This window comes from Anabrus simplex, chromosome 6 (assembly GCF_040414725.1).
Source record: "Anabrus simplex isolate iqAnaSimp1 chromosome 6, ASM4041472v1, whole genome shotgun sequence".
In the NCBI taxonomy this organism is placed as follows: domain Eukaryota; kingdom Metazoa; phylum Arthropoda; class Insecta; order Orthoptera; family Tettigoniidae; genus Anabrus; species Anabrus simplex.
In genome coordinates this window covers 125,953,979-125,981,069 of record NC_090270.1, presented here as the reverse complement: position 1 = coordinate 125,981,069, position 27,091 = coordinate 125,953,979, and the positions used below count along the sequence as shown (strand labels likewise).

Sequence of the window (27,091 nt, the reverse complement as noted above, 5' to 3'; positions counted from 1 at the left end):
CAGTTGCACTCATTTTTGTAGTCTCCCATGATCTACCCTATCAAATGCCTTAGATAGGTCAATCACGATACAGTCCAATTGACCTCCTGAATCCAGGATATCTGCTATATCTTGCTGGAATTCTACAAGTTGATCTTCAGTGGAATAAGGTTTCCTAAACCCAAACTGCCTTCTATCAAACCAGTTGTTTATTTCACAAACATGTCTAAAAGTTTAATGCAATGCATGTCAAACTGACTGGCCTGTAATTTTCAGCTTTATGTCTGTCACCCTTTCCTTTATACACAGGGGCTACTATAGCAACTCTCCATTCATTTGGTATAGCTCCTTCATGCAAACAGTAATCAAGTAAGTACTTCAGATATAGTACTATATCCCAACCCATTGTTTTTAGTATATCCCCCGAAACCTTGTAATTTCCAGCTGCTTTTCTAGTTTTCAAATTTTGTATCATACTGTGAATGTCATTGTTATAATAGGTAAATTTTAATACTTATTTAGTATTAATCACCACCTCCATCTGGACATTATCCTTGTAACCAACAATCTTTACATACTGCTGACTGCATACTTTTGCCTTTTGAAGATCCTCGCAAACACACTCCCCTTGTTCATTAATTATTTCTGGAATGTTTTTTTTTTTTTGGAACCTGTTTCTGCCTTAAAGTGCCTATACATACTCTTCCATTTTTCACGAAAATTTGTATGACCACCAATCATGCTTGCCATCATGTTAGCTGACTTCAATTCCTTCAATTCCTCCCTACTTCCACAGCCATTTCTAACTCTATTTCTTTCTAATCTGCACCTCCTTCTTAGTCTCTTTACTTCTCTGTTATAATATCATGGGTCTTTACCATTCCTTACCACCTTTAAAGGTAAAAACCTATTTTCACTTTCCTCAATAATTGCTTTACATCCATCCCAGAGTCTGTTTACATTTTTATTTACTGTTTTCCACTGATCATAGTTACTTTTTAAAATCTCTCTCATGCCTGTTTTATCAGACGTATGGTACTGCCTAATAGTCCTGATTTTAATACCTTCCTTTCTTTCACATTTATTTTTAACTACTACAAGAACAGCTTCGTGATCACTAATACCATCTATTACTTCAGTTCCTCTATACAGCTAATCTGGTTTTACCAACACCACATCCAGAATATTCTTCCCTCTAGTTGGTTTCATCATTTTCTGAATCAGCTGCCCTTCTCACATTAACTTACTTGCAATTTGTTGGTCATGCTTCCTGTCGTTCGCATTATCTTCCCCATTGACATTTGGTGAATTGAAATCACACGCTACTATCACGTTCCTTTCCATATCATTTCCCACATAGGTGACTGCCTGAATAGATAATTTTCAATCAGCGTCAGTGCTACCCTTTCCCGGTCTGTACACTCCAAGTTGCCTATTATCTATAGAGATGAGCTTTACACCTAGAATTTCATGTTTGTCATCTTTAACTTTTTTGTAGCTCTAAATTCTTCTTTCACGAGAATAAATACTCTCCCTCCTACCATTCCTATCCTATCTCTACGATACATACTCCAGTTCCATAAGAATATTTCTGCATCCATTACATAATTTCTCAGCCATGATTCAACTCCTATTACAATATCTGGTAAGTATATATCAATTAAATTACTTAATTCTATTCCTTTCTTTACATTACTTCCACAGTTGAGCACTAACATTTTTATGTTATTCCTACTTGACTTCCAGTTCCCTGTTGTTAAGTAATAGACATAGCGGCAATAAAGTAGTTTTATGTAAGGAAGTAAACGTATCTCGTGTGATATTTATTTACACCAAATAAAATCGCACCGAGAATGATAAATTTGAAGTTTACTGGCAGAATTATAATTTTATTTATATAGATAATTACAAAATTTATTATTCATGTTCTATATAAACAGAAGGTTGTTCAGTTTATAACTGATCAATTTCTTAATGCTGCTGTCACCAGTGACTATTGAAACTGTGGGGCTCCTGTCATGAGCAGTGCTGTGTCCCATCTTAAAGGTGCGTAATTGTTGTAAAATGGCACCAAAATCTTGTTAATTGGGAAGGGTACTGTGTCTTACAGCCCTTTTCCCTGCTCATTTCTGTACACACACGTAGTGAAACACACATAGTAGTGTCAAAATGGAAGAAAATCACCTCAATAGATGAAGCATACGTTCTTCTCACTGCTAGTAGTCACATTTGGGTGATAACATACTGTAATAATTCAATGGATACTAAGGGGCTCAGCAAATTTGTTCAACAGTATCAAAACAGTTTCTCGTGTGGGTTCATGGTTGTCACAGGATATGCAAAGTTAAAAATAACGTGAAAATGAATGTAGGATACATCCCAGAATCCATTATGACACCTATCTGTCTGACAGACATCCCAAATTGTATGGAGTGGACTCAAAACAGGTGCGGATCCTAATGGACTAGGCTTCAAGTCATGCTGGCCGAACACTGCTGTGTTTTTATCAGGAAATGAAACAGGAATTGGGAATTCATATAATTTAGTTTTAAGACATTCCTGTGAAGAGCCCCAATGTCAGTCCAATGGATTTCTGCACATTTGGACTATTGAGATGATGGTCCAACATCGCCATCTGTGCACTCTGGACGCTTTATGGAAAGCTTGCAGGGACAAGATCTCTCATAAGGTGATTACCCTTGAAAATTGGTTGGATATAATCTGAACAACCTTCTCTATGTTAATAAACTTAATTATGATAGGTTAATATTGTGTTTGGTCTGTATTGACTGGTCTGAATGTATAATATAACTATTTATAATAGTTTATTTAAATCCGCCTTGATCAATACACTCATTAAATGAAAGAAACATTATTAATTAAACCATACATGTTACGGGAAATCTCAACCATTCCCTTCATCAGTGGTTAGATCAAAGAATAACACAATATGATATGATATGCATATACACAATTGAGGGTTGAGAAGGAAAATACTTTTCCTAGAGACTTGTCAGGTTTAATGAGTATGGAAAACCATGGATAATTTAATAAAATTGTGTTTTACAGATAGCAGGTGTGCAGGTATGTACTATTCCAAATAAACCAGATGGAACCTTTGATTTGGATGAGATGGAAAATCATATTAGAGAAGATGATGACCATGAACCAAGAACAGCATTAGTGTGTGTTGAAAACACCCATAATTTGAATGGTGGCAAGGTACTACCACTAGATTGGTTGGATGAGGTAAGTACTGCTGTGAAGTCTCTTTATGAATTTGTAGATATCCATACTCTGTTCGATGAGGATCTTTGGTGATGATGATGATGATGATGATGATGATGATTTTTGAAATGGCCTAAAATCTAGGTCATTGACACTTATATGATGATCTTTGAAGTCAAATCAGGGGACATAAGGAATCAGACTACATTTTGACATAAATAGTTAAATAATTCTAAAAGTTTGCTATTGAAAGCAAAGTGTCCTAAGTTAATTTTCAACAAATTTTACCGAGCTCAATAGCTGTAGTCACTTAAATGCGGCCAGTATCAAGTATTCAGAAGATAATAGGTTCGAACCCCACTATCGGCAGCCCTGAAGATGGTTTTTCGTGGTTTCCCATTTTCACACCAGTCGAATGCTGGGGCTGTACCTTAATTAAGGCCACGGCCGCTTCCTTCCCACTCCTAGCCCTTTCCTGTCCCATTGTTGCCATAAGACCTATCTGTGTCAGTGCGACGTAAAGCAACTAGCAAAAAAAATAAAATAAAATAAATCAACAAATTTTCCCATTAGAAAGAAAAATAAAGAAGGATAATATTGTCCTACGTTCATGTTCTGTTTGAGGTATGTTGTCCTTCCACTGATTCTCCTGGAAAATTACTAAATACATGAGAGAGAGTTGCCTGCTGCCATTTCTTGATGGATACAGTACTTTTGTATCCAACTCTTGGCACAGGCCAGAGTAAAGTGTAGCTTCCACCGAAGTCCCAGTCTGATCCATGGCTGTGACAATATGGAAGCTGCTGGGGTATGGGTGGTGCTGAGTAATGACATTCAGAGCACGACTAGTGCATCTGGGTGTTATGAAAGGTGTTGCTCATAGGGTCAGTCGTGCTGCAATAGCACTTTCTGACCCAGTGAGGAAAGCAATGGCAAACTACCTCACTCCTCGTCTTGCCTAGTACACCTCATTTTGGTGCTGCCATTGGTTTTTGCGGTTTCCTTATAACCGCATAACCTTTGGTGGTGCTATTTGAGGATCCAACCAGCCTCTGGGCTGATGACCTAACAGACAGATGAGAGAGAGAGAGACACACCCCACACACCCTCCCTCTATTGTACTCATCGATGCCAGGTTAGCTTTTGTGTACAGTTGCAGCAGTACTGTCATCTAGTCAGGGGTGTAGCCAAGGGTGGGTTACTGGGGGTTAGAATGCACCCCACCATAGAAATTTTACAAAAAGAAAATAAACAGAAACTCACAATAGACTACATAAACATTCAAAGGCATGACTGTAGAACCAACAGACCTGTTGAATCTGTCTTCTAAGAAGCCTCAAAAGTTGAATTTTTAGATTGTAAACTGAACATACCGTTGACCTTAATCGTAGATTTTGTAGTGTAGTGCAATCTGAATATGAACATAATTCACTTGTATCAGTGTCCTTATAATGACAAGTCTTGCGTGTGCACACCACACATGCACAAGCACCTTCATTGTGTTCTATTATCATTTTGTAACAATAACAGCCCCCCCCCCCCACTATCGGCCGATCCTGGCTATGCTACTGCATCTAGTAGAACTGAGTGGCAGCGGAAGAGATAAATCACACTTCAACTAGTCAGTGCAATGTTAGTGTTGATCATTTTCAGAGGCTTAGGACATTGTAGGCTAACACACTATTTTTTTTTAGGTGGCAATATTTGGACATCTAAGGCTTAGGGCATCTTCAACTTAACCCATTACCATTATGACTAAACAATATTTCCTCCTTAATGATGATGGACTCCACAATAAAATCTAAATTCATTAATATCTCTATTATCATACACTACCGCTCATTAATTTCAATACCGGGCGAGTTGGCCGTGCGCGTAGAGGCGCGCGGCTGTGAGCTTGCATCCGGGAGATAGTAGGTTCGAATCCCACTATCGGCAGCCCTGAAAATGGTTTTCCGTGGTTTCCCATTTTCACACCAGGCAAATGCTAGGGCTGTACCTTAATTAAGGCCACGGCTGCTTCCTTCCAACTCCTTGTCCTTTCCTATCCCATCGTCGCCATAAGACCTATCTGTGTCGGTGCGACGTAAAGCCCCTAGCAAAAAAAAAAAATAATAAATTTCAATACACCCTGGTATTTCAGATTTACAACACAAATCAAACATTATTTCTCACAAAAGATAATTATATTAACTTACACATATATAATACAATCACAATCATTATATTTTACTTTCATCAAAGTATCCTCCTTTGGATTTGATGACTGCCTCACAAACTCGAGGCATGTGGTCAATCAATTTTTGTAGGTATCGTGAATCTACTGTATATGATTCCACATACCCTTAACAATATTTCACAGATGTTCCTTGCTGGATATATTAACTTCTCAGATACGCCTGTCCACTTCATTGCAGACCATTTCAATGGGATTACAATCGGGACTTCGGGACGGCCATGCCACGTCTTCCAGTACTTTCTGTTTTTCCTTTGATGGAAGGTAGTTCGTACAGTATGCCTACCGATGTTTTGGGTCATTATCCTGTAGTAAGATGAACCCTTTTCATATTAAGAGCAATCCACTTGGTATTGCATGATATTGAAGTATGCGGTTGTATTGCCTCTGATCCATACATCCTTCTATTTTCACAATGTCGCCAAATCTATCTCCAGAAAAACATCCCTAAACCATAATAGAACCTCCACCGCATTTAACTATAGGTAGAACACACTGCTGGCCTATCCTTACCCCTACAAATCGGCAAACAAATATTCTCCTTCTGGTTCCAAAAATCTCGAACTTCGATTCTTGGGTGAATAACACCTTCGTCCACTCTTCCGATGTCCAATTACGATGTTTTCTAGGCCATTCAAGTCTCTTCTGTTTATTTATGGGCCTTAGATGGGGTTTTCTTGCTGTGACACATCCTTTCAAGCCGGCTTCATTCAGTCTCCTTTTTACTGTTGCAACAGATATTGTTGTCGTGTTCATTTCTACCAATTCTGCACGAAATTGGGGCGCTGTTTTGAATCTATTTCTCTTACTGATAATTCTGATATATTTATCATCACTTTTAGTTGTTTTACGAGGTCATCCTGGTCGTGGCATGTCCTTATTGCTACCTGTTGTCTTCTGGCGGTGATGGATGTATTGCACTCCCCTTATGGACACACTACACTGTTTCGCAATTTTTCGAATAGATAAACCTGCTTGGCTAAGCGCTACAATTGCAGCACGTTTTTCTATGGATATCTCCACTCGTGAAGCCATACTAGCGATGTGCACACTTCAACTGTCACGAAGGAACTGACATGCAGGAACCACATGGTATGTATCGTACCAATGCTTCCGTTCGCTGCAGATATCACATCACTGCAGGGAACAACAGAGGTGTACCAAATGCGGCATCCATCGGCAAATAGGTAAACAAACATATCCGATAGGTACATAACGTTTATGTACACTACATTAATTGTTGGAAATTATTGTATCTCCATGATTACAAAAAAAATCATGACATGTGTACAACTGTTGTACTATTCCTTTGCTTCCTCTACCATACCCACGGTATTATACCTTATCTACAGAAAACTAGATGTCAATTATTGGGTGTATTGAAATTAATGAGCGGTAGTGTAGCTCATATGGTAAAAATTTACAAGGCATAAAAAATAGGAAATTGCATTTTCTACAATGCTAGTTATGTACACTCAACCACACAAAACTGGTTGTTAATGAAGATGACTGACTTTCTTTCAAAATTCTCTTGTTTGAAAAGGATGAACATATTGTGCAAGTGGTAGGATTCCAAGTATCATCTCTTCGGCTACTGGCTATCTACAATTTATACATATCCTTGCGTTTTGAGAATGTATAAAATTCAGTATATTTTTGCCTGCCAATTATTGTGAATATCTCCTGTCTGCTAATATTACCGGAGAAATTTGGCATTTTTTGTTTTGGTCCCCTTGATGTTTCTATGCCACTATACACTAAATAAATAATATATAGCATAGTGCATCCATCAACTTAAATACTGAGTTATAAGAAATTCTGTTTGGCCTTTTTCCCCCTGATGACATAACGGATGGTCAGACAAAAATTGAACTGAACTTGAGGGGGAGAGAGAGAGAGAGATAGGATGGTATATGGCAAGCCACCACTTGTATAGTCATTGGTAACCAAGACAAAAAATCAGTACAGTGTACAACTTTGTAAACATAAATCATAATGATGGCTAGCACTATCATCTGTTCTCCTGGGAGGCCTGGGTTAAATTCCCAGTACCATCAGAAATCAGAGATTGGCAGGAGTGCTGGTATTTGGTTAAAAAGGTACGTTCACATCACCACCATTGTGGGAGTACCTCAAAAGAGCTGGACCAACTTGAGATGATGACATGAATTTACTTTTCTTCTTCATAGAAATGACTTCAAAAGGTACATGGAGAATCAATGGCTATTTGTTGGATGTCATAAGTAACTTTCAAGCAACGTATTTCTTACTTTCATTTTTGTTCGTTTCTTTTTCCTGTGCGTTTGAAATAATATACAGAATTATTCATAAATCAGTGTCATATTTGGATAATATCTTGATGTGGCTGTATGAGATGTGTGAGTCTGAATCATGTATGTATGGAAACAGAAACTCTCCAAGTTTGTGTCAAATAAAGCGCGCAGATGTTGTGGTGACGCTGTTGGCCGTTAGGCGGCTGAAGTATAGAAGTGTTCAAAATGGCATTCGCAGGCAATGAGAAGGCATTTTGTATGATAGAATTTGTGAAAACAGAGGCTGCTGTGACTGTTCAGTGGTGATTTTGCACTCATTTTCACAAGGACACGCCAGATCGCAGGGCGATCATAAACTGGTATCAGACGTTCAAATGCACGGGTTGTCTGTGTCCACCCAAATGACCTAGAAGGCTGGAACCATCAGAGTCCACTGTCTAACGTGTTTGTGAGTTGTTTCAGCGTAGCCCTCAGAAATTGACAACTCATGGTAGTCTGCAGCTGGGAATGTCACAACCGACTGTGTGGCAGATTCTTTGTGAGCAAATGAGGGCGAAACCATACAGACAGCAGCTCCTGCAGGCGCTCTCAGATGGTAACAAGGAGGTTCGCATACAATTTGCCACTGACATGCAGGCTGCTATGGCAGCTAATGGTCATTTTGGTGACAGGTTCGCCTTCAGCAATGAAGCAATGTTTCATGTGTTGGGAAAAGTGAACCATCACAACGTGCGCATTTGGGGGACAGAACGCCCACATGAGATAATTGAGCATGTATGCAGCTCTCCAAAGATCAACGTGTTCTGTGTACTGTCAAAGGACAAGCTTTAGAGGCCCTATTTCTTCGCTGAATCCACAGTGACTGGCATCCTTTATCTGAACATGTTAGGATAATGGCTTATGCTGCAACTGTGTACAGACAGTGGCGACTTCGTTTTCAAACAGGACAGGGCCCTGTCCCACTTCCATCGACTCGTGCATGCTTACCTGAACGAGAACTTAACGCAATATTGAATTGATCGAACTGCTGACAATGATGTAGCATTGCTGCAGTGGCCACCCCATTCCCCAGACCTAACCCCATGTGATTTCTTTCTCTGGGGATATGTGAATGACAGGGTCTACATTTCACCACTTCCTGTTGACTTGAATGACCTCCAAGATCACATTACAGCAGCTATAGCAATGATCAATCATAACTTGCTGGCGTGGGTGTGGGTGGAGTTGGACTATCACCTGGATGTCTGCTGTGTACCCAAAGACATACACATAGAACACTTGTAAGGTATGTCAAACAAACTTGGAGAGATTGTTCCTCTTTTGGTATATGATTCACACTGATATGTAAAGTACTTATTTCCCAGTAAATTTCAGAAATGTGACACTGATGTATGGATAATCCTGTACTTTTCAAATGAAATTTTACATCTTTAATTTACTCTATGAAGTAGCAGAATGTTTAAGCTACTTTTTCAAAGTGATGTTACATGGGATCAAATCATTTTTTGAAAATAGGTGAAAATACAGTATATTTACTCTATATTTTTTGAACATTTTTTTTAACAATTGAACATTTGACAATATTATTTTGAACAATTAGCCTTACTCTTAATTATAATAAAAACATATGACTGATCTAGTAGGAGTACCCAAAGCAAGCCTTATATACTTGTTTACTTGTAAGATCTCCTGTAAGACAAATACAGTGGTTATTATACATTCTAGGAATTACTACTTCCTGGAATTTCCAAGCTGTTATGGAGAAATTTCAGTAACAGATTTCATAAAGTGGGGAAAATTTTCAAGCTCTTAAGACTCCAACAACAATACATATCTTCCAATGTATGTGAGTAATTTTGACTACATAGAAGACAAGGGAAATAGTGATCATAATGGACTCTTTCCACTGAAATTTCTAATGCTGCAACCAAGAGTTGACAGATACTATCATTACAGAGTAACAGCCTGCACTATACATAGCTCTTTAATAATTATTTTTTCATTTTGATGTCCATAATGTTCCAGTTTGCTTTACTCAAAGGAAATTTACATATATTTTTTTTTTCTGGGAACATAGATATCTTTTTAACAAAAGGCTGGTTTACACTCCATGTATCTTTCAGACAACAATTTCTACTATATACCACTAGTGACGATACCAGTACAGTAAGGAGACACCATTCAACACATGTACCTCTCTGGAGGCATTTTAACATTACTCTGAGAGTTGAAATCATACAAAAATGCCAAAGCTAAGTGGAGATGACAGGATGTATTCAAAGTCACACTAAGTGAAACATAAAATTTTGACATAAATTATAAACCAAGTTTCATGTATATTTTTTGACAGCTGGCTCAAAGAACCAAAAAACTTGGCATTCCTCTGCACATGGATGGGGCTCGTTTGTTTAATGCTGCAGTTTATCTCAACGTTCCTGCATCTCGCATTGTTCAAGATTTTGCTTCTGTTTCATTCTGCCTGAGTAAAGGTTTGGGAGCACCAGTTGGTTCCATTCTTGCTGGAACTAAGCCATTCATAAAACAGTAAGTAAGATTAACAAGTACATTTTAAATCAACAACACCACCACCACCACCGAGCAAGTGGCTATGTGATTTGGGTCAGGTAGCTATCGGCTTGCATTCAGGAGATAGTGGGTTTGAACCCCACTGTCAGCAGCCCTGACGATGGCTTTCAATTATTTCCCATTTTCACACTAGCGAAATGCTGGTACTACCTTTCTTATCTCACCATCGTCATAAGATCTATCTGTGCCGGTGCAATGTAAAGCAGATTACAAAATTCATTATTTGATCCGTATTGAGACTAAATAATTATGAAGAATTTAAGAGCATTTGAGAGTCCACCTACTCAGTACAAAATACACTTTATTGATTGTTTAATAAGTCACTTTAACATACGGGACATGTTTCGTCCTGAACGATCAGGCATCTTCAGCCGTAGCCTGGTTAGAGATAAAAATCAACAAATATAAGAAAAAAATGAAAAACATGCAATAGCTACAATAAAATCATATTCATCCACTAAAAAGCAATACAGGTCAGATTTAAAACTGGTCTATTTTGCATTTAAGAAAGTTCTTCCAAAATCTTGTAATTGAAGAAAGTAAAAACTTATTGCATAGCACTTGTTGCATTAAAAATTCTTCATGCTAAAATCCAGGCAAAGTTTTAACTTTATGGGAGAGAGGGGACCTCTCAAAGGCAAGGCTTGAAAAAATGGCCAGCAAAAAGATGTCAAATGTGGCAAGATCTTGCGTCATAAAAACAAGTCTGTAAAGAACGAAAAAAAATATATTGGTGAACGGTTGAAACTGAGAGCAAAAACATACTAATGGTTAATTATAAGAGAGTACTCACCCCCTCTCATCCTCAATGGCCGTCCTTGTTATTATTTGCTTTTTACCTGTGTGCGTCTTGAATCTGGTTAGCTACCTGTGAGTGGTGACCAGCTGGGTTCTGTTGTGTAACAAAGGAGGGGTGGGGGAAGTTGATCTAGTAGGAGGAGAGATTGTCATCTGATTGGAGAATGGAGGGTTCTTTTTCGCCAATATGCTTACCTTATTCGTTCCGAGAATTCTAAGAAGTACTGGGTGAATTGGCCGTGCAGTTAAGGGCGCTCAGTTGTGAGCTTGCATCCAGGAGATAGTGGGTCCAAATCCCACTGTCGGCCGCCCTGAAGATGGTTTTCCATGTTTTCCCATTTTTCACACCAGACAAATGCTGGGACTGTACCTTAAATAAGGCCATGGCCGCTTCCTTTCCACTCCTAGTCCTTTCCTATCCCATTGTCACCATAAGCCCTGTCTGTGTTGGTGCAATGTATAGCCACTAGCAAAAAAATAAAAAAATAACATAAAATTCTAAGAAGTTAGAGTGTCATTCAGATTATTATTATCACCACGTCCTTGGTCCAAGAAGATATACAAGTTTTCTGTTGTATTCATTAAACTCCCTTTGGTTACATTCTTTAGAATATTCAAATCCTGCTTGATGGTAGTGAAAGCATGCCCGCTACTATGCGTGTGCTGGTTCATGGCTGAGAACTTTCAATGCTTTTTTAGCGTTTGTATGTTCTGCGTATCTTACGGCAAATGACCTACCAGTTTGACCAATGTATGAGACATTACAGTACCTGCAGTCCAATTTATAAACTCTTGAGTTAGAAAAGCTATTTTGATTTTTATTCACTTCATTATGATTAAATAAAAGTGACCAATTATTATTTTTAGTTGAAAAAGCTATCTTGATTTTATATTTCTTGAAAACATTAACAATCTGCATTATACCTGGATTAGTATAAGTAAAGTTGCATATTTAACTTTATCTTGGGACTCAGGAATAAGTTTAGAAAAAGTTTTCTCTGATTTTTCTTTATGATTAAATTGATCATATGGGAACTATAACAAATTAAATTTAGCCAACTCTTTTATAAAACGAAGTTCCTTATCTCGCTCTGATTTAGAAAGAGGAATATCAAAAGCACAATGTACCAAGCTATAGTAAGTTGCTCTTTTTTGACTGTTAGGGTGCACTGAAGTGCTTTTTATAAAATTACTGGCAAGAATTAGAGTTTTCTAAATATTTTAAACTCAACCTTATCTTGTAAATGTGTTATTGTTACATCTAGAATATTTAAAGAACTATTGACTCCATCCTCTACCGTAAATTGCATATTGTGTTCAAGGGAGTTTAAATAATTGAGAACATTCTGACTATCATTAACTTTCTGGTCAATTATAATGAACGTATCATCCACATAACGGTACCAAATCTTACGGCCTGTTATTTTTTCCAAGATCTTGATGTGCTCTAGATGATCCAAGTATATGTATGCCAAGGTACCGGAGGCTGGGGCTCCCATTGGTAGACCTTCCTGGTGAAATATTTTATTATTAAATGTGAAAAAATTGTTATTTAAAACAAAAGTCAGTATTTTGAGGAAATGATCTATTTCTAGTTTACTAAGGCAATTTTGACCAAGTAAGTTATTACGTATGATATTAATGGTATCAATGATAGGAATATTAGAATACATATCCTTAATATCATAAAAACACATCATATGATCAGAAGAAATTTGAAAAGTCTTTAAGTTTTTTTTTTGCAAAAAATCTGATGAATTTCTCAAGGGTGAATCATTGTGAAACTTATAATATTTACTAAGAAACTTATGAATAAATACTGAAGTACCATTAATGATAGGTCTAATGGGAACCCCAGCCTTGTGCCTTATGCAATGTACGAACTGTAGGAAGCTCTGAATTCATATTCAGTAACTTTTGGATCTCATTTTCATTAAGTAGGAAGGAGGAATTCCTAGTATTTTTTTTTTAAATTTCCTTTGGATGTTTATTGTAGGATCTTTGTTAACTTGTTTAAAATTTTCTCCTGAAAAAAAAAAAAAAAAGCTTCTGTTTTTGTGACACTTTCAGTTTTATCCATGATTACAGTACTATTTGCCTTATCCCCTTTAGTGACAATTAGTTTATTCTCTTTTCTTTTTAAATCCTTGACCTATTTAAAAATGCCTATTGAAAAGTTGTTATTTATATTATTGGCTAGATGAAGATGGGGCAACTTTTTTTGATATCAAACCTCATATCCTGTTGTAGATCATGGGGAAAAAATTGGATGTTTGACTCGATTTCTGCTATAGTTTTCAGTAGTTCTTTATCTTTACTTAATGTGGGCCAATTAAACTTAGGGCTTACTTCTGGAAATACCATATGTTCCATAAATTCTGTACTTGCCATGAACTCAACACCAGCATTTATTTAAGCCCTTGCTCCATCATTTGACAAGGTTTATTAGCTGTAATTTCTCATGTTTTAAAAACTTGTACTTTCAGAATGATTGCAATTTAATAAACTTATATTCAAATTGCTAATTTAGTAGTTTTATTTAGCAGTTATCTAGCAATTAGCATAGTAACTTTCCATTGATTCAGTACGGGTTTGATCCTGAAGCCTCATGGGATTAAATTTAATGCCTTTAACTTTATGAGGACAACTCAGAAGAGAAATAGATTTCAATCCCAATTTTTGGAATTCTAGAAATTGTTTCCCACTTCATTTTCAGGAAATTATTATTATTATTATTATTATTATTATTATTATTATTGTTGTTGTTGTTGTTGTTGTTGCCATTAATGCTTTCACGGCCCATACTTATAGATATGATAGTGTATAGGCTTTTGAGCTTATGCCGTGTCAAGAAAATAAGGTGAAATTCTTAACGTTTCTCAGAAAACTGTGCTCTGCGTCCTCAGAAGAGCTCTCGACTGTACACAAGAAAGGCTACTATCATGTCTATCATCATCATCATCATCATCATCATCATCATCATCATCATCATCATCATCTTATGGCACTACACACATATTATGTAAGTACATTAAACATAATCATAATACATAGATAGATACAAAAACAATAATGAAACAATGAGACAATAATTCAAAGACGATTTCACAAAATTACGTCTAGATTGTCCAGCCACGGTATGGCCTGCACTAAAGCTGTCTTCCACACTCAGTAACAATTTGATTTATTGTCTGCTCCACTTCACCACAATCACAGTTACGGGAAGAGTGCATGCCCAACTTGTGAAGCGAAGCACATTGTTCATGGCCGGTTTGAACCCTGTTGACAGCAACCTAAGTTTTCCATCACAGATATTAAATAAAGGTTGCCACTCATGAGAAACTTTGCTGCATCAATTTCTGCACTGAAATTGCTAAACAAGAGCTCTCAACCTGCTTGAATTGGTGGCGACCTACACGTCAGGTGTTAAATCAACCATCTCTATCACCGTGGATAGGAAGAGACTGGTTTGTTGTAATTTTTGAGTTCTCTCGGACCAGTTATTCATTCTCCTTAATCTAGGAGTTTCGATGTGATTAGCTACAGGCAGCCAGAAAAGGGGGATGGATTTAACTGTGCAGTGATAATCCGTATGGTTTAATTTAAGACAACATCAGTCTTCTGAACGTGTGAGCTGTTCATCCTTACTGTAGAACAGTAATCTGCTGTTGAATAAACCAGCCAAATAGCTGAAGTGCGAAGCATGGAAGCAGAGGCTCCCTATATTAGAGCCAGCAAGTTTGCAAAGAATGTTGTTCGTTGTTCTCAGTTTACCACCATGTTACATGTTTAGAGAAAGACAAAGTTCAATCGAGAGTAACTCCAAGATACTTGGGATGAGAGTTGTGAGGTAGAGGAATCCCATTTAGGGACATATTTAGGGTAGTTTTTGACTATCCGTTGTTTAGATGAAAGGAACAGGTCTCTGAATATTTAATTTTTATGACTATTTCATCCTCATCATCATGACGCGCAGGTCGCCTACGGGAGTCAAATCAAAAGACCTGCACCTGGTGAGCCGAACATGTCCTCGGACACTCCCGGCACTAAAAGCCATACGCCATTTCATTTTCATGACTACGCTGTACACAAAATGGACTTTCACTTATTAGGTTGTGTTCAGGTGTCCAGTTGGCCATTTTTGTTCTGTAGTTAACATCTCTTCAATATTTACCAACATGACCTACTAAACTGAAAGTTTATTTTGAAAACACGTCTCTGTTTTGCTGGTGCTTGGAGTCAGACACCATTTTCTAAAATACACACTGAAAATGGTCAGATCAGCGTTTATATTTCTCTCTATCTCATCCACTCAGGTGTGTTGAAAAGCAAGTGCTACATCATCAACATATGCAAACAGGCAGGAAGAGGTAGCTGGTATCTTTGCTATGTACAAATAAAGTAACAATGGTGAGAGCACAGATCCTTGAGGGAGCCCATTATTGAGAATTAATTTGCTATACCGTGTTTATTGTCCTTTACTATCTGAAGCTTCCTATTTCATAACATATTGTTTAACAACTGTGTCATTAACTTGCTTCCCATCAGTTTAAAGAACTTAAATCTCCAACTTTCCAAACTATATCATAAACTACTGTGAGGTCTCTGAACATAGCTCCACTCTTCAATCGTATTTTGAAGCCTGACTCGATGTAAGTTGTCAATGCTAGAATGTGGTCTTCACAACTTTGAAGGGGTCTAAAACCCACCTGTTTATCTGGAAAAATTTTAAAAATTTGAGGACTGATCCTATTGTAAAGGAAATATAACTTTAAAGCTTTTCAAAAACACTAATTATAACACACATAATACTATAACATACCTGTAAAAAGAAGAAAATTATTGTAATGATAATCATTAGAGAGTAGGGAGGTCAGATAGGAAAAATTAAAATAAGGAGCCTGGCACAGGTAAATATAAAGAATTATAGACTCAGTACGTGACCTGGAGTGACCCTGGAGAGTTACTCCTATGACATTTCTTACAACAGGAAGGGATACCATAGATGTATTCTATGGCCCCACCCATTGCTGTCTGCTATGCTGTCCATCTTCCCACAAGCCTACTTCCCCATGTTGTCCAGCGAACACTCCCTAACTGACATTCTCTTGACAAGAATTGCTAGTAGGTTGACCCTCTCAGCAGCTTGTCCTTGTCAGTTGACATTGACTGCTCTTGATGTTACCGATATTTTGATATTGTAAAATATATTGTACCAGTAAAAGATAGCCCGTCCTAACTGATGATTTAAAAGAGCATGGATGAAAGTTCTAAAGGTGATTCCTAGGCAAAAATAGCTAGGGCTTGGTACAGGAGGATAGGTTCTATCTACAATGAGTGAAGATTTATTTTGAAAGTTTACTTTATTCAAGATTATTGGCAAGTTGAAATTCATATCACCTTTGTGCAGTAAACCGCCATCTCCTGGATCACCTAGAATGGTTCTCCTGGCAAACTCATACCCCAGGCTCCTCTCCTCACCATGGAATTGGACTTGTACTCCCAAGTCTGCTCGCCACCATGGAATTGGACTCGTACTCCAGGATTCTCTCGTCACCATGGAATTGGACTTGTACTTCCAAGTCCGCTCACCAGCATGGAATCGAACCCGTACCTCGTACCTGAAGGTCTTGAGTTTCTCGAAGGTCTGCGGCAATCTTGATGCGGGGTAATCATTCGTGATTTAACTTTATATGAGTGTCCACAGTTGTACAGTCCCCCGACACGTTCAGAATCACTTGACACCAAAGAACTGGCTTTAATATTGATGTAGGCGCACAACATGAAGTTTGAAGTGTGCCAAAACTTCAATTGACACTTGCAGATAGAAATTATTGAATGTTACTTCAGAAGTTGAAAATGCACATAGCACTAATTTAAGAAATTAAATGACGGAACATAGTTCATGGTTATTTAGCACTGAATATGATGAAACTAAATACCGTTCACTTGTAGTGCACTGTGTGTGATTACTTGCCACAATGAATAATAATATTGTCGCACTTGACACAAAAATGTCCATTTAAGAGTTTATCTGTAAGACACTGTTAACAGCGATGAAAGAAATAATAATTTATCAGTCACCCTTAGCACAGTGAGTCTCGTAAAATAATAATGTCACTGAAGAATAGTTAGAAGTAATTATGTACAAGTACGAGCAGAAATCAATTCGAATCCAGTTAAGACTAACACTATAATGGATTATCAGTTCACGTTGCTCACTTTTAACAGTGCAGTTGGCACAGTTTATCTTACTCAAAATTTATAACCAGTTAAGGAGCACTTAAGTGTTAAATTTAAAAAAATAGGCCAACACTTGTGTTATCACAATGAAATATTTTAAACACTTTTAAATATTACAGTTACTGAAATAATGTTTTAATACTTGCATACCAATGGAATAAGTTAAAAAATTCACTTGGTTCTGACTGAAGAAAAATATAAGTTGCATAGTTGGAAAATTACACTGAGTTCGGTTCTCGGCGTGAGAACTTACACGTCGCGCTTGATAACCACTGTGTTGTCACTTGACTCTGTTGACGGACAGAATAACAAAAGGTCGGGCCATGCAGAGCCCTTTTCGAATAATGCTTGTCTATTTCTGGGTAGCCTCGTCTTTTATACCTTCAAGGCCTACACGTCATCAGATAACATGATTATTTAAAAGTGGATTTACTCGAAAATCACTTGATGGATTTTCTTGAGATTTGGTAGTGGAGACATTCTTATAATTGGCTACAGAATGGCATATCTCCCAAGATGATACGACCATTATTAAACAAGTTTTCTATATCTCTAAATCGAAAGTTCCAGGTGTATCCATGTCACGAAGCAAGTTGATGAGTTGGGCAGGTTAGTCTACCTTGCTCCTACATCTACGTCATTCACAGCTGTTTTGCTCACATGCTGGCTCATCCTGGTAGATGTTAGCAAATCGAACTTGTAGTTTTTGGCATGTGTGATGATTATACAACGTCGCTCTTAATAAATATGGCATGTACCGTGCATTCCTGATACAATATAGTGGTGTTTCAGGAATATTTGCACTGGTTTTAGTTCATTTTTATACATATTAGAAGCTGAAACCTTCGTGGCTTAGACGGCAGCGCGTCAGCCTCTCACCGCTGGATACCATGGTTCAAATCCCGGTCACTCCATGTGAGATTTGCGCTGGACAAAGCAGAGGCGGGACAGGTTTTTCTCCGGGTACTCCAGTTTTCCCTGTCATCATTCACATTCCAGCAACACTCTCCATTATCACTTCATATCATTTACCACCTCCCCTGCGAACCATGTGACCTTGCCGCGGTGGGGAGACTTGCATGTCCCAATGAAGCAGACAGCCGAGCCGCAGGTGCAACCATATCGGATGGGTATCTGTTGAGAGACCAGACTAAGGAATGGTTCATCGAAAGGGGGTAGCAGCCTTTCGGAAGTTGCAAGGGTGGCAGTCTAGATGATTGACTGATATGGCCTTGTAATAATACTCAACATGGCTTAGCTGTGTTGATACTGCTACATGGCTGAAAGCAACAGGAAACTACAGCCGTAACTAACTCTCGAGGACACGCAGCTCTCTCTGTATGAATGATGTACTGATGATGGTTTCCTCCCGGGTAAAATAGTCCCCCATTTGGATCTCTGGGCTACATGAGAGGGGGGCGATCATCAGGAAGATGGATACTGACATTCTGCGAGTCGGAGCGTGGAATGTTAGAAGTTTGAACCATTGTGGTAGGTTGGAGAATCTGAAAAGGGAGATGGATAGACTAAAGTTAGATGTAGTTGATGTAAGTGAAGTACGTTGGCAGGAAGAACAGGATTTTTGGTCAGGTGACTACCAAATTATCAACACAAAATCAATCAGGGGAAATGCAGGTGTTGGTTTAATAATGAGTAAGAAAATAGGGCAGCAGTAAGCTACTACGACCAGCATAGTCAAATAATTATTGTTGTCAAGATAGGCACCAAACCAATGCCCACCACAATAGTGCAGGTCTATATGCCTACTAGTTCAGTGGATGATGAGGAAATCGAAAGAATATATGAAGAGAGAGAAGATTTAGTACAATATGTAAAAGGTGATGAGAATCTAATTGTGATGGGAGATTGAAATGCAGTGGTAGGCCAAGGAAGAGAAGGTAATACAGTAGGAGAATTCGGATTGGAACAAAGGAATGAAAGAGGAAGGCGGCTGGTTAAATTCTGCACTGATCATAATTTAGTCCTTGCCAATACTTGGTTTAAACACCACAAGTGATGGCTGTATATGTGGACGAGACCTGGGCTGGAGACACTGGAAGGTATAAAATAGACTTCATTATGATTAGGCAGAGATTCAGAAACCAGGTAATGGATTGCAAACTTTCCCAGGAGCAGACGTGGACTCTGACCACAATTTGTTGGTCATGAAATGCCATCTGAATTTGAAGAAATTGAAGAAAGGAAAGCATGCAAAGAGATGGGATCTTGACAGGTTGAAAGAAAAGAGTGTGAGGAATTGCTTCAAGGAACATGTTGCACGAGGACTAAATGAAAAGGCTGAAGGAAACACAATAGAGGAAGAGTGGATAGTCTGAAAAATGAAGTCAGTAGGGCTGCTGAAGAAATGTTAGGAAGGAAGAAAAGATCAACTAAGAATCAGTGGATAACTCAGGATATACTAGACCTGATTGATGACTGACAAAAATACAAGAAAGCTAGAAATGAAGAGGGCAGAAAAGAATACAGGCAATTAAAGAATGAAGTGGATAGAAAGTGCAAGGTAGCTAAGGAAGAATGGCTGAAGGAGAAGTGCAAGGATGTCGAAAGTTGTATGGTCCTAGGGAAGGTAGATGCTGCATACAGGAAAATTAAGGAAACCTTTGGAGAAAGGAAATCTAGGTATATGAAGATTATGAGCTCAGATGGAAAGCCACTTACTTCTAGGGAAAGAAGATAAAGCAGAAAGATGGCAGGAACATATCCAACAGTTGTATCAAGGTAGAGATATAGATAATTTGGTTCTGGAACAAGAAGAGGCTGTTGATGCTGATGAAATGGGAGACCCAATTTTGAGGTCAGAGTTTGACAGAGCTGTGAGCGACCTAAATAGGAACAAGATACCTGGAACTGATGACATTCCCTCTGAATTACTGACTGCCTTAGGAGAAACCAGCATGGCAAGGTTATTGCATTTAGTGTGTAAAATGTATGAGACAGGAGAAGTCCCATCCGATTTTTGGCAGAATGTTGTTATACTTATTCCCAAGAAAGCTGGTGCTGACAGGTGCAAAAACCACTGCACCATTAGTTTAGTTTCTCATGCTTGCAGAATTTTATTACATATTATTTACAGAAGAATGGAAAAACAAGTTGAAGCTGAGTTGGGAGAAGATCAATTTGGCTTCAGAAGAAATGTAGGAATACATGAAGCAATTCTGACTTTACATCTGATCTTAGAGGATCGAATCAAGACGGACAAGCCCACGTACATGGCATTCGTAGATCTAGAAAAGGCATTCGATAATGTTGAGTAAACCAAGCTATTTAAGATTCTGAAGGTGATTGGGATCAGATACTGAGAACGAAGAATTATCTACCTTCTCTATAAAAATCAGTCTACAGTGATAAGAATTGAGGGCTTTGAAAAAGAAGCAGCAATCCAGAAAGGAGTGAGGCAAGGCTGCTGTTTGTCCCCCCTCTTTTTCAATGTTTACATAGAACAGGCAGTAAAGGAAATCAAAGAGGAATTTGGAAAGGGAATCACAATCCAAGGAGAGGAAATCGAACCTTGAGATTTGCCGATCATATTGTTATTTTATCTGAGACTGCAGATCTCGAGAAGCTGCTGAATGGTATGGATGAAGTCTTGGGTAATGAGTACAAGATGAAAATAAATAAGTCCAAAACAAAAGTAATGGAGTGCAGTCGAACGAAGGCAGGTGATGTAGGAAATATTAGATTAGGAAATGAAGTCTTAAAGGAAGTAGATGAATATTGTTACTTGGGTAGTAAAATAACTAACGATGGCAGAAGTAAGGAGGACATAAAATGCAGACTAGCACAAGCAAGGAAGAGCTTTCTTAAGAAAAGAAATTTGCTCACTTCAAACATTGATATAGGAATTAGAAAGACGTTTTTGAAGACTTTCGTGTGGAGCGTGGCATTGGATGGATGTGAAACATGGATGATAACTAGCTCAGAAAGAAAGAGAATAGGAATTTTGAAATGTGGTGTTACAGAAGAATGCTGAATGTTAATAATTTTAATTTCGTGTGGCTATTTCTAGCCGAGTGCAGCCCTTGTAAGGCAGACCCTCCGATGAGGGTGGACGGCATCTGCTATGTGTAGGTAACTGCGTGTTATTGTGGTGGAGGATAGTGTTATGTGTGGTGTGTGAGTTGCAGGGATGTTGGGGACAGCACAAATACCCAGCCCCCGGGCCACTGGAATTAACCAATGAAGGTTAAAATCCCCGACCCGGCTGGGAATAGAACCTGGGACCCTCTGAACAGAAGGCCAGTACGCTGACCATTCAGCCAACGAGTCGGACATGCTGAAGGTGAGATGGATAGATCGAATCACAAATGAAGGGATACTGAATCGAATTGGTGAGAGGAGATCGATTTGGCTAAATTTGACGAGAAGAAGAGATAGAATGATTGGACACATCTTAAGACACCCAGGACTTGTTCAGTTGGTTTTTGAAGGATGTGTATGTGGTAAGAATGGTAGAAGTAGACCAAGGTATGAATATGACAAGCAGATTAGAGCAGATGTAGGATGCAATAGTTACGTAGAAATGAAAAGTTTAGCACAGGATAGGGTTTCATGGAGTGCTGCATCAAACCAGTCTATGGACTGATGACTCAAACAGCAACATTAATAAATCACTTTGGGAGTGGCAACCCCATCGTACTAATAGCCTATATATGATTCATTCGTTACATCCCTGACCCGGTCAAAGACTGGAAAGCAAGTTGTAGGCTTTCATTAGAAGCTGAATTGGTGTGTTTTGGTAAGTTAGTTGTTTACATTTGTGATTCTAATTTGTACCCTTACCAACTTGTATTAATTGAAGATCTCTTTGACTTGAATTATTCTGCATGCACTTGAAATGTTTTTCAGTCATAATATTTAATTTCCGTAGGTGATTGACAACTGAAATGTATATTGATGTGTCTCATACTGTAAAAGTAAGAGCAGGAAAACCAAAGGGATTTCATTCCATGAATTCCCATGTGACCCAGACCTCAGGCAGAAATGGCTTAATGTAATTTCTAGGGACAATTTTGTGCCTAATTTAGAATCAAGAATTTCTCATGAATGTGGAAGGCATTTTCATGAATCGACTTTCATCCCAGACTGAAAGTTAAGAACTTGAAAAACAATGCTTTCGCAGAATATTTGAAGATTATCCTGCCCACAAAGTTCCCAAACAAAATCGTGCACAAAGAAAACTAACTAAATATGACTGTAGAAAGAAAAGAAAGAGAAATAATGAAACAGTAGATATTGCAGCCAAAAGTGTTTTTACTCCTGAAACAGTAGAATTAAAATACAGTATTCTCAAACATCAAGTGAAGGGCAAATTATTGAACAGAGAGAGAATGTTAGCAAGACTGTCAAAATTCAGATGGAAAACAATGATGAAACTAAGTTATTTGAGCAAGAAGGCAAGTGTCCTCTCTTCAATTGAAGCTGTGATGTGCCAAAATGAAAATAAAGAAACTAGAAATAGAGTTGGTATGCCAGAAGTGACAAATGCAGCAATGATAATGAGTACTATGCATCTTTGAAAAGCATAATAAGCATGATCTTACAAACACAAAATGTTCATTTATTTTCGAGGAAGTTGTAAATTATGGCAAGAAATCACCTAGATGGTCAAAATGCAGTAAAGCACTGTGTGATATAGGAAATCTTTTCTTTGAAAGAGTACATTTATGCCAGAAATAATTTGTTTAAATTGCCATCGAGGAGTACACTTAGTTGCTATATTGGAGATACAACATGTAGGACAGCAGTGGTGCATCTTGTTAAAGAGAGACTTTCATTAGAATTTCAATGAATGAATGATGTTGAAAAAATGTGCTCTTTAATTGTTGATGAAATGTCAGTCAAGCAACGGTAACAGTATGATAGAAAGTTAGACACATTTTTTGATCGCTAAGACACTTCTCAATATGTCGGAGCCCTAATGATTAATAATACTTCTCCGGGGGTATATCCATTCAGCAAGATACAAAAGAGAACAGGGTAGTTCTTGTGAACAATTTACTATGTTTGTTTGTAATGTGGTTTATCTGCTCGTTCATCATCATCATCATCATCATCATCATCATCATCATCATCATCATCATCATTTTCATTTCCCCTTGTCCAGCTCCTGCCAGGTTGAGATGTTGACACTTCTCCACCTTTGCCTCTCCTTCCATCACTCCTCTTCAGCAATTTTATTCCAGACAGTCTACTTTTTCTTATACTGTTCTTGACAGGGTCCATCCATCTTGCTCTGGGCCTTCCTCTTGCTCTCTTTCCTTCTATCTTAGCCTCCAATACTTGTTTTGGTATCCTTCCCTCCTACATCCTCATAACATGTCCAGACCATTTCAATTTATTCTTCTCCATCCTGTCACTCAGTTTTTCTACCCTGATCTCTTTCCTGACCTCAACATTTCTTACTCTGTCTCTCCTTGTTTTCCCTACCATACTCCTCAGGAACTTCATCTCACTGGCCTGAATTTTACTCTCATTTCTTGCTGTCAAAGTCCAGGTCTTTGATTCATACATTAATATTGGGGTATAGTACATCTTGTACATTCTCTCTCAACATTTCATAGGGAACTTCTTCATTCCACACCATGTTCCTTACATTCTGGTAGAATGTATTTCCTGCTTGTACTCTTCTGCTGATCTGCTTATCCAACCTTGCATTATTTCACTTCCCAAATATTTGAAGTATGCAGCAACCTCAAGATTTTGTCCCCTGATACTAATGATTCCTTTTCCTCTTGTTATCACCACTGTTTTGCTCTTCTTCACACTGATTTTCATACCATATTTCTCAATATTGTCATTTTAAGCCTCTAGTTTGATTTGCACTTCTGTATTGTTGACTCCACAGATGTCATCTTCAAACAATAATATTTTCATATCCCCTCCATATCTTGCTTTGTTTCCTTTAGAATTTCATCCATAACCATTATAAACATCCACATCCTTTTCTTTCCAGTGTTTCCCACGCCTTTTCTCTATTAACACTATCATATGCCTTCTCTAGATCAAGGAATACCATCACCAGATATTTCCCATATTCCCACTGTTTTTCCGCCAGTAATCTCATGGTAAATATAGGGTCTATTGTTGACCTGCCCTGTTGAAATCTGTACTGCTCTTCTTCTAAATTTCTTTCCATTCTTCCTTTCATCCTTCTTTTTTTGAAAATGAAAACCTACAACCTGTTTTCCAGTCATTGACTGGGTCAGGGATGTAATGAATGAACCATATATATAGGCTATTATTACAATGGGGTCTCCACTCCCAAGGTAATTTATTAATGACTGATAAATGCTATGAAATGATAATGGAGAGTCTTGCTGGAATGGAAGATGACAGGGAAAACTGGAGTACCGAGAGAAAAACCCCGTTCCCGCCTCCGCTTTTTCAAGCACAAATCTCACATGGAGTGACAGGGATTTGAACCACGGTATCCAGCGGTGAGAGGCCGACGCGCTGCTGTCTGAGCCACGGAGGCTCTCCTCCTTTCTATTATTCTCTCCACTATTTTGGCTACTTGTGACAACAGTGTAATTCCTCGATAATTATTGTCACATACATACCTTCCTGTCAACTTTTTGAAATACTGGTACATCTTTACACCAAGCATCAGTGCTTTTCCTGTTTTAATTTGTTTAGCAGCTGTTTTCACCTCTGCCATTGCAATATTACTCTCCATTTCTGGATCATCCTTTGACTTGAATTATTCTGCATGTGCTTGCAATGTTTATCAGTCATAATATTAAATTGCCATAGGTGATTGCCAACAGTTCATTCCATGAATTCCCATGGGATCCAGACATCAGGCAGAAATGGCTTAATGTAATTTCTAGGGATAATTTTGTGTCTAATTTAGAATCAAGAACTTCTCATGTACATGGAAGGCATTTCCATGAATCCGACTTTCATCTCGGGCTGAAAGTTAAGAAGCGTACCACTTTTTTACAACCTCCTCTAAAATAAATGAACATTTTGGGTTTGTAAGATCACGTTCATTATGCTTTTAAAGATGTATGATACTCATTATCATTGATGCATTTGTCTCTTCTGGAATTCCAATTCCATTTCTAGTTTCTTTTATCCTCTTCATTCCTGCATCATTTCTCACATTCAGGAGTTTATCGAAATAATCTTTCCACCTATTCTTTATCTCCTCTGGGTCTGTTATTACATTTCCACTCCCTTCCTTCACGTTTTGCGTAGATTTTTCTTTTCTCTTATTTTTTGTTTATCAGTCCATACAACATCCTTTTTCCATCATTTACATCCTTTTCCAACTCTTGTTTGAATCTCTCCTGATATTTTTTCTTTTCCTCACTTTTTTACACTTACTTTTAATTTCCTGATATTTAATCTTACTTCCTTCTTTCCTATCTCTACTCTATTCTTACCATGCTTTCTTCTTTTGTTTAACAACCTCCTTCACCTTTTGATTCAACCAAGGTGTCTCCTTTTCCTTCACTCTCGCCAAAGTTCTGTCACAAATCTTCTTTGAACAGCTTACAAACTTATTTTTGAATTTGGTCTCTTTTACACTTTCTGTTACTGATATTGGGATGTGTTGTTTTAATTCCTCCTGAAATTTCTCCTGAGTTCTTTAATCTTTTAATTTGCATACTTCTATTTCCTTCTGTCTTATTTCTTTTTACCTATTTTCAATTTTGCCACCACTACTCTGTGGTCTCCATCAAATGCCTCACTTGGTAGTGCTGTTACATCCATTAACTGTTTACAATTTATTTTCTTAACCAAAAAAATAATCAATACCAGTCATTGTTTTTGTCCTTCTTTCACCCCAGCCATATCTAGTGATCTTTCCACTAATCTTTCTAAACCAAGTATACCCACAATCATTCCATTTCTTGCACGAAAATCAATCATCTTATCTCCCTAACTGTTTCTTTCTCCATATCCAAATAGACCAATCACTTCTTCTTTACCAATTCTGCCATTTTCAGTTTGCGCATTGAGGTCTCCCATGACTATCACTTCCACATTGGTGATTACTTCCTCGAGTGTCTCCAAGAATTCCTCTATATTTTTCTCACTGTTTCCAGTTTGGGGTGCATAAACTTGGATGTAATCTTTCACTCCTTCTTCCGTCCATAGTCATACTCTGATTATTCTATCACTAACGTGGTCTACCCTGTCCACATTTTCACCCAGGATTTTCTTAACAATCACTCCTATTCCATTGTTTGCATCACCTACTCCACTCCAGTATAGGGTGTACCCTCTACTCATCCTCTTCACTCCCTTTTCCCTCCACTTGACCTCACTCAGTCCCATCACTGCAACATTCTCCCTCTCCATAAAATCAATCAACTCTTCTGATTTTCTTGTCAGGATCATAACATTTATTATTCCCACCTTCATAATATTAAATGCTGGTTGCCCATTTATCACAGCTCCCCCAGTACAAGAACTACACATTGCTTTGAGCAGGGTACGCCCTAACCTTTTCCGAGGCTGATAATTACCACCATTCATTTTAGTCTACTGTTATGATGGGGTCGCCACTCCCAAAGGCATTTTAGACCTACTGCCAGCAATTATTCAGGCCACCCCTTACAAAGGGAGCAGACATCTTTGCACCTGCCTCTAACATGGGAAACAAATGCTGGTGATGAATAGTGTACTTACACTATTCCCCTGAGTACTGGGTTGCCTTTTCCACAATCTCTACCGTTCCGAAGTCCATCTTCTCCGCTGCAGATTCTGTTGTGGTCTT

At 38.1% G+C, this 27,091-nt stretch overlaps 1 protein-coding gene across 1 annotated transcript in view; it reads left to right on the top strand.

The window, feature by feature from the left end:
- Positions 1-27,091, top strand: part of LOC136876180 (uncharacterized) — a 153,563-nt gene that overhangs the window by 114,698 nt on the left and 11,774 nt on the right. The window contains exons 6-7 of the mRNA XM_067149905.2: positions 3,049-3,228; positions 10,067-10,260. Of these exons, the coding sequence (XP_067006006.2) occupies positions 3,049-3,228; positions 10,067-10,260 (374 nt within the window). The remainder of the gene's footprint in view (positions 1-3,048; positions 3,229-10,066; positions 10,261-27,091) is intronic.